The sequence below is a fragment of the Gastrolobium bilobum genome, unplaced genomic scaffold (genome assembly GCF_033153095.1).
Source record: "Gastrolobium bilobum isolate Gb01-03AN ecotype WA unplaced genomic scaffold, APGP_CSIRO_Gbil_v1 utg31211, whole genome shotgun sequence".
NCBI lineage: Eukaryota > Viridiplantae > Streptophyta > Magnoliopsida > Fabales > Fabaceae > Gastrolobium > Gastrolobium bilobum.
In genome coordinates, this window is record NW_026897142.1 from 273527 (window position 1) to 283099 (window position 9573).

The window sequence follows — 9573 nt, forward strand, 5'->3', positions numbered from 1 at the left end:
TTTATATTACATTTCTATAACTATAAGACGTCACATTAATACTTCAATATCAACATTTTCTGTCTTCAATTTACATTCTCAAGCTTCAAAACCACAAAGTTTTTCATCACCAAACTGGTGGTCAGGTATGCTGCTCTCTTAATTGATGTAAGCTCCTCATTACTCCTTACCGCAAATAACGAAGACAACCCATTGGCTACATCATTCAATTTCAAATAAAATAGGAGTGGTGGAAACAAGAATATTAAGACGCATGTCATCCATGAATAAGATAACAAGGTCAGTATAATTGAAAAGATGAAAAAATATATAGATTAAAATTGTTTTGTGCTGTTTTTTTATCAATAATATAACCCTAGAGAGAAAGATCGATCAAGAAAGTAATAAAACAACAATCAATAAATTGAAAATAAATATACGAATAATGTGTAAAAAAAAAAGGGAGAAAAACTATTAACAATGTGAATGAATAGAATTTTTTTCCTATATTCCAAATGAATATTTTTAATCCTTATTTTCTATATTTATTTATTTATCTTTTCTATAATTTATTTTTTCTTCTTATTTTATTATTTTTCTCTTATTTTTTATTTTATTTTTTATATATACTATATTTTTATTTATTTAATTTTTTGATTTCTTTTTTATTTTTCATTATTTTTTTATTGCTTTTTATTTTGATTCTTCGACCAGATTCTATGTTGTTTGGGATAAAGGTAATTTGAGATAAAGGTTTTGTCGATACTCTTTTGAATTTAATTGTTTGAAAGTTGAAACCTCATGTTAACCAACAAAAAGCAAAAATCGGGGAGCAAGTTATTCTACAAAATAGCGCAAACGTTTAATATGATAGTGCGGACAAAACATGATCCTCCTTGAAAACAAAATTACAAGATAACCGGCAAAGCTCCGAATTTGGACATCCTCAACAAAAACCGCCTTCTTATTTTTATTTTTATTTTCCTATCAAACTTGCAACAACACGTAACTTGAAGCAGAAGACCGCCAAGATTGTATATATTCCGATACATTTCAAAACTCATCAGCTTCCCTCACAGGTTCTCAGGGCCGTTAATTTCCTGCGTACGACAATTCAAGATTTAGGCCTACTAAGAATGACAACCTTAAGCAGATCACCCTCACAAATAAGGTCCATATGCATAATAAAATAAAGGGTTTATCTTTTCTCATTTCACATGAAATAACATCTTTCATGTTATAGACACAACAAGTGATATGTCCCACCACTTGTTAAAAAAATAAAAAATAAAAAGAAAATAACACGAATTTCAATGCCTCACAACATGAAAAAGCAATATCCAACAACACGAGAAAATAATTTCCACAGAATAAAATACCTTGTTTGCAATCACAGCACTGTCAGGTATTTCCAGCTTTACCCCAGGTTTTGCAACGATGGTTACTTTGCCCTGTTAAGGCGCCAGAAAGAAAGAAAAAATATAAAAAATAATTGCATGAATTCCTAATTCCTTGCTGTAATACATGGTTTACTTATAACAAAACAAAACAAAACCCTAGAAAATTTCTAGAATTAACATAAAGATTTTTCAAAAGAACAGTTTAACTGTGTGTGGTTAATATTTCAAGATTTCAGCATCATGTTACCTAACGTTAGAAAAACAATTCTGATTTCCAAAACTAAAAAGCTGCAACTGATTTTTATTTTTTATTTTTGGTACGTCAGCGGTTCAAGCACCGCGATAGGGGTGGGGCCGTGGGGGATAGGTTGCCTGAGGGAGGAACAAACCTCCAGGCTCCAACACCATCGTCACATGACACCCCAATCTTAAAATGGGGCTAATAATATCAATCGAGCTACAACCTTATTGGCGCACGGGGAACCTTTAAAAGAGGAATTACTAAGGTTTCTTGCATTTACTACTAAAAATTGTTGAAAATAACTTTCAAAAGAGAAATTCCGTAACTAGTAATTATAACAGTAATAGTAAGGATTAAATCCAAAACCTTAACGATAACACCAGCTCCAAACCAAACATCGCCTGCCACTTTTAGACTGTCAAGGTCAACAATGCTAGGGATTGACTTGAACCGGCTCAAGAAATTGCTAACCTATGAAGGAGACTGGGAAAATCAATATTATATTCACCATCTAACACAAAGTTATCAGTAATATATTATAGATCTTAACCTTCTTAAATTCTGGTCCCAATTCAATAGAAGGGTTTTCAGGATTTGCCCTAGCTTGGTTCCTAACAACAAATCCATCCTGTAATTTGTAAAGGTCCGACTGCAAAACAAGACAACTAATTATGTTAAGCAAAAATCTTATAACAATTTTCAAGCAAGCTTGATTCAGAAAAGCTTATAACCTGGACAAGAAGCAAATCTGAAGTTGCCTTCACTGGAAGGAAGCGTGATCGAGGCACATTAATTCCAATAGCCTTGTCAAAGAACTGTTAAAAGATATGATATTAAAAGCACTAGAACAAAAGTTTCAGCATGAAGAACCTTTTAGTAACATCTTAATATATATTCAGTACCCTTATTGCAGCACCAGCTGCAGTTTCCAGCTGAAGAACTTTTACACCATCAACTTCCTAAAATCCACAAATTTTGTCAGCAATTTTCCAACCGAATGTCAATCATTCCAGCAACTAACCCACAATATAGCAACCCTGCAAAGAAAAACAAAAGGGAAAGATGTGCTAGCTCCTATCACTCTAAAATGACCAATTTGCACCTTTGGATTGGGAATAATCTCCATCTTTAGAGCATTAGCTTCAACGAGCCTTTTAACTGCTTTTAAGTTCACCCACCTGTAGATTATATATTGTCAACACCCCGGATGAGTATATCATCTAAAACAACCAGGGAACTAACCAGCAAAACTTACAAATTATTTGTGTTGAAAATTTTGAATTTCTCTATCGACTTGAATTCACTGACCTGCATAAAGACAGACATTGAATGACATAATTTGCAAATTCTCCAACAAAGTTGCTAATGCTTACCATCATCATTTACAAGCATGCTCCAGCTACCGTTAAGTATGAACAATCATGAAAATATTATGACCAAACAAGTCTTGCACACTGTTATCAAGTAACCATCAAATTGGGGGAAGGTGAAATCAGAGGAAAAAAAGGGGGAGGGTTAATGATACTAGGATGTTGTATAATCTATAAATCTTTTTCTCCTTGCTACTTCACATTGTAATTATACAGATAAACCAACAGTAAATTGCAAAAGCATGTTCTGACATAATAACACTCACTTGTGCGGGAATCATCATCTACCAACACTTATAGACGTTAAACCATAAATGTCAATGGTGGATAAATTTTGATAAAAGAATATTAACAGTTCATGATTATAATTGCTATTATCACATGTTATAAACAGTCATGAGAGCAAAAGATGTCGTGCAGTTTCACTGAAATAAGAGAAAACTCCTTATCTGTTTCAATTTAATAGGCTTTCCTCAACAAAGAAGAAATTACGAAAGTAACAGCTGATAATGCATATGGGTTTAATGAACAAATAGTGCTCCAGAACCCCTTATGTGGTATATATCATTTATTCATTTTCAACCTTCAATGATTTTCGAGAAAAGAAATCTTGTATGGTTTTTATTGAAAATGACCAAAGAATCATGTTTTTTCTTCTTTCCATTTTTATTATTAAAAAAGGTTTAGCCATAGCCATGAGCTTTCCAGTCAAGTGTTCAGCAACCCATTAGCATCAATTCAGATTAAAGGTCCTTGATTGCACCTCAAAATATAACTATTTAAATCAAATGAGTCATTGCCTTCTCAGCCTACATAGTTAATCATGATCCTTATTCTTCATAATTTACTAAAACAATTGCCTATACTTGGGAAAGGGGGATGATCTAAGAAAGGATACAAGACAAACTTAGTAGCTTACATGTTCGTCTGGGACTTGGGCAATTTCCAGGAGCTGCATTAAACAATGAAAGATAAATGTCATTTATTATCAATACCTTCAAATTATAATTGATCATACATTTCCTATATTTTCTTTTAAGGTACAGAAACCAAAGAGAGAGGAAGCAGGACAATCATTGAACTCTTGATACATTTTTTATCCTTTAGGTTAAAAATATTGGATGGAATATATCATATAGAAGCAAGTTTAAAAAGAGAGATTTAGACATTTTCTACTTAATCAGATAAATCTTGGTCAAGAAACGAAGTCAGCAACAGATACGTGCCTGAACTCTTCCTTCATAAGAAATCAGAGTGCCACCTTTCACATCAGCCAGTGTCTTGGGAGTCACCTGCATAACAAGCAACCCAAAAAATAAAAAATAAAAAAAGGGTCAAAAGCTAAAAGGCAGTTGCTTGATAACAACCATCTTTCTTTACCTCCATACAGTATTCATTCTTGTTCTGGATCAAATGATTTAAGATTTCTAAATTAACCAGTCAAGGATACTAGTGACACGATAGATATATTTTTCATGCATAACTAACAGGTAATACAACCAAATATAATAGGAAAAAATGAAAACTTAAATAAGGATACTCAGGTCAACTACAGCACCCAAGTTATCTGAATTGGCAACAAACACATACTCCTTACCCTGTAAGAGAACAAAAAAGAAATGAAAAAATAGTGATGGTAATGACTCCAAAAAAAATAAAACAAGACAAAGTCCAACTAGAAATAAATTGAATTCTGGTGTCAACCTTTGATAATAGTGCATCAAGTTTTCCACTGTTCAATAATGATGAGAAGACATCTCCATGGCCAGGAGGGTACCTGTGCATGAAGGAATTACTCATAAGCCAAACACGGACCTATTATCAGGACGTGCTCGACATTATAGTTTTGACTAGCCTGACTAATGAACACATACAAAACTTTTTGGAGCATTTTCTAGCTTACTGGTTTTGGAAGAAGGAAAGAAGCCAAATTCTTGTGGCAATGTAAAATCTATCCCACTTTTTGGTGCATATGGTTGGAGCTTAAGTCTCACATCATTAAGGAGATTTTTTTGGATTAGCAGCTCCATTGGGATAAGATTAGATGCTTGGTTTCTACTTGGGGTAAAGCCTTGATATTTTTTACGGGGGTTTCTTTTACAGAAATGTTGAGAAATCAGGTAGCTTTGCTTCATTGATGTTTTCTTGTTCTCTTTGTCCTCTTTTTTATTTCTTATTTTGTAAATAGGACCTCTGATCCTCCTTAACACTTTGTAATAATAGCTTTTGCATAGGTTTAAGTCTTAAGTGTCTGTTTGATTGCTAAAAAATAAAAGACAGCACAACACGAAAAAAATAAAATGTACTTTCTTTGATTTTTAAAATAGCATCAGTATTGGACAAAAAGCAGCTCAAGGGGCAACACAAAACTCTGAATATTTGTCACCCACTAAACCAGGTCACAAAATTGTCTATAGCACAAAAGAGAAAAAGACCAATAATCCCTAGCTCTTCATTTTTCCAACTCTGTTGCATGCAAAACAATGCATAACACTGAAGTTATTACAATAAATTCTGTGTTATTCTATCTACTACTTATGTGTGCTAAACGGTTGATATCAATTTTTAGTCTCGTGCATTAGTCATCAAACATCTAACAACATAAAAAATTGTCCTATGACTCAACCAATGGTACTGTGCTATTCTATTTGTGTTGTCCCTCAATATGCATCCAATGCATCCTAAGACATACTTGTAATTAATTACTTTTAAACTGTATGACAAACCATGACTAATTTTGTCGCTTCATGCATAATTGGGGATCTCCTGAACAAACCTCACGCTCATGGCATGCATGTAACTACTGGACCTCAAAAGTTCAAGGAATTCCAGAACAGCCTATGCAAACTACAAATGTTCCCGCAAGTATGAAAAGTCAATTACATTCAGATTGATTATCTCCAAATGTCTGACACATGGGGTTTAAGCGCAGAGCACAAGTCATAGGCATACCAGAAACAAGTAACTCTGTTAAACTGAGTAATTGCCCAAGAAGGCAGTTTTGAGTGCCAAGAAAGTGATACTTATCCAAAAGTTTTGAGGAATAAAGAGGATTTAACCTTACTTTAATATATATATATATATATCTCTTAATTCAGCCACTTGAATAAAACTTGAAAGGATATATCTGAATGAACGTTTGATTCATGGGCAGAAACAGTTGCCATGCATTCATCCTGAGGTTTCTGCTATGTCTATTTTCTGGAGAAACAGTTTTATGAAAATTATGACACATTTTTTTAATAATAACCAGAGCACTAATCCAACAATTGAACATGCGATTGGTCAACATATATTGTAAGGAATCAGCATAGAAGAAACTTGCACTTCCACAATGGCATGATGATGAATAGAGTCCAAGTATTCTAAACTATGTCATCCACTAAATGTTTTTAATAAAGATTAAAATGAATCCTTTAGATATATGTCTTGAATTATCCATCTACTATTATACCAGTGCTAAACTGTTAATTGAAAAATAAATAAAAATAAAAAACCTGCATTGTTCTAGTGAAACTAGTTAATGCAACAATATAGCAGGAGCAAAATACAAAAGATGTCATACCATCCGTCCTTGTCAGTCTGCCCCTTGGATGGCAATGGCAAAAAGTCATCAACAACCAATCGAGGATATTGACTCTGCATAATTTTGAGTTTGTGCAACAAGAAATTAAAGCTCAATGTCCAAAAATTTCATAGTATATTAGTGCAGCAAATCGGAGGTACAAACCTGATTAAAAGTATGAATCTCAATATTCGAGTTTTTATATTTTTCAACAATCTACAAACAATCAAATTGTTAGATTTCAGACAAATTCAGCCAATAATTCTAGCCAACAAAAAAGGGGCTCAAAGGTAAAACTCATGTACCTTTTGAGTGTCATCGTGAGTGTTGAATGAGTTCATCAAAAGCAATGGAACATTGCTTCCGTATTTGGAATTGAGATTCTGCAACAATTTAAGTTATCAGTGGAAAACCCACACTAAGTACGAAAACAGAATAAGCAAAGGAAGGACGGCAAAATAACCTCAATTTGGATGACAATTAAATCAAGAAATGTCAAGCCATCACGAACTTCAATGACAGATCTGCATTTCATTCATAAACAAATTAAGACTTGCATGCAGGCTGTCAAAAAAAGGTGAGTTATAATAATTATCCAGCAGGAAAACTTTTTTCCCAAGCCCAGGTAATTGGGTTAATTTTCTGGTCTCCATAAATTTCTGTTTTCAATATGTTAACAAATAGTTTAAAAAATTTCTCTTGAACAAAGTTGGCATACTAATGTGCATTAAAAAAATCAATGAACTCCTATATAACAATGCTAATTATAGGATTGCAAAGTCAAATTCGTAAGGCCATTAGTTTTACCATTTCTTCTTTCAAAATAGATGGTCTAGCTGAAGAAACAATCTTAAGGCATGGGAAAGTTTTTCATGAAATTGATCAAAAATAGTGCGAGAATATGCTCTGTTAAATTTATGAAATTTGATCTTTCCAATTAGCATCAAGCAAGAAATACAGGAGAAGACCTTAATCATAAATCTTCTACTGAAACTTCCGCAATCTAAAGTAAAAATAATAAATAAATAAATAAAATCAGATTCAGCATACTTTGGACCAGTACAACCCATAGTTGTCCCCAAGCCTCCATTAAGCTTCAACACCACAAGCTTGTCCAAGAGATTCTTCACCTCTGAAGAACCTGCATCAATTTCGATTCATGTAGTAAACATACCGATCTGTTATATCATCAAATCGACCAAATCAAACAAACAGAACACGAAGATTACCCTGAGGAGTTGGTGCCAAACTGTCATAAGGCACCACTACTTCATCCGTAGGGGTCTTGATCTTACTCCACTCAACATGCTGTGCTTCGCCACTGCGATCAATGCATTGAAAACGATCAAGCTTACCAGAAAAAAAAAGTAAATAAATAAAAAATCACCGTAACATCTCAGCAAGATCAATGCATTGCAAGCATGATGAACGTTTAGCTTCCTGATTATCGATTCACACCTGAGGTAACGAGAGACGAGGTTGATGAATCCATTCTTCTCATTCTCACTGCAAACAACACGGATTCGAAATCCAGGAAAAACAAAAAAATCAGGCACCGATTCGAGATCGCGAGAATCGTTCAATGCACGACGATTTTCACGAAAATGCGAATGACCGATAATGAGGTCGAAGGAAAATTCAAAAGACAAAAAAGAAAAAGAAAAAGTGAGGACCTGATTTGGCTCAATGCAGCAACTGCGGATTTGAGGTTGGAGAGCTTGTTGGTGTCTGCAGGGCTAAGCGTAGCGGTGGCCATCACCGTATATGGAAGGTTCGAGAACAATGCGGAGAAGAGTGTGCGACGGTTACGAAGTGAAGAAGAAGAAGAGAGTGGTTATTCTTATATAAGGCAAGTGAAGAGATCGAGGAGGGCGTGGTGACCATGCATAGTTAGTTTTTGGACACAGTATGCCTTGTTTGGATTCATTGTAAATGGACGATAAAATCGCATCGACACTTCTTTGAATGCAAAATAAAAATGGCTTTTTGACCCTTTTGCCCCTCATTAATTAATTAATAACTAATTTGCCCCTGATCAAGAACTATCCACCAACCTGCCCCTTTTAGTCGACTACCTTGCTGTTTTAGTCGAGCAAACGGTCAATCTTCAGAAAGTGGACTTCCGCAAATTTAGTCGACTAAAAAATCATCTTAATCGACTACATTTTTGGGATATTTAGTCGACTAAGTATCGATATTTAGTCGACTAAATGTCGACTGAAACCCTATATTTTCCATGTTTTCGGTCTCATTTCGATTGTTGTTGTTGTGTAAACCTAAATAGCTCCCTTTGTTCATGTGTAATCCTCTCAATCCGATTGTATTTCATCCCACCATCTCTACAGACCTAATATTGTGAAATCATTGTCATTGCCCAATTCCAAACCCCAAAATCCGAACCCAAACCCCCAATTTCAGAACCCAAGTCCCAATTTCGTGAGGAAGATGAGCACAAGTCCAAACATGTATGTGACAATGATCTACTATGATGGAAAGCATTATGAAGGCCCCAATGGTGTTCAATTTGAAGGAAAAACGAAAATGTTGAAAATCAAACGGGGCACTACATACAATGAGTTAAAGGAGAGAATTCAGCAAAAATTGGGTTTGCAAGGCAGCCAATGCGTTCAACGGATGATTGCCAGGGTAGAGACAACAGTTGGTAAGGATGCTATTTACTACATTGGTAACGATATATGTGATGATGAAGATGTCGAATGTGTCATAGATGCAATTGTTGACCGAAAATTTCAAAATTTTATTGAGATATATGTTGAATTAGATTGTGGTCAATCTTCATCTGCACCCATGCATACAAGAAGTGAACCGTATTTTGGTCATGAAGAAAGAGTAGTCGATTTATCTGCACCTGCACATGTCATAAGTCAGATAACACTGCGGGAAATAGATGAGGATGAACAGGATGCCGATATGGACAGCGATGAGGACGGTGAACCTGAGAGTATTATTCCACTAGGTGACACGTCAGATACTGACGTAGAGGGTGATTTCGACGCT

At 34.6% G+C, this 9573-nt stretch overlaps 1 protein-coding gene across 1 annotated transcript; it reads right to left on the reverse strand.

Annotated features, from left to right (window-relative positions):
* Positions 1–924: 924 nt before the first annotated feature.
* LOC133304493 (UTP--glucose-1-phosphate uridylyltransferase-like) lies at positions 925–8351 on the reverse strand. The gene is made up of 21 exons (XM_061504536.1): positions 8229–8351; positions 8014–8061; positions 7785–7876; positions 7606–7696; positions 7019–7079; positions 6861–6938; positions 6721–6771; positions 6556–6629; positions 4695–4767; positions 4531–4588; positions 4371–4417; positions 4217–4282; positions 3910–3942; positions 2876–2928; positions 2723–2798; positions 2523–2579; positions 2352–2435; positions 2171–2269; positions 1987–2091; positions 1359–1430; positions 925–1079 (listed from the first exon to the last, which is right to left on the reverse strand). Exons 1-21 carry the CDS (start codon positions 8309–8311, stop codon positions 1053–1055), a joined length of 1428 nt encoding a protein of 475 aa, XP_061360520.1. The 5' UTR covers positions 8312–8351; the 3' UTR covers positions 925–1052.
* Between the last annotated feature and the right edge of the window lie 1222 nt (positions 8352–9573).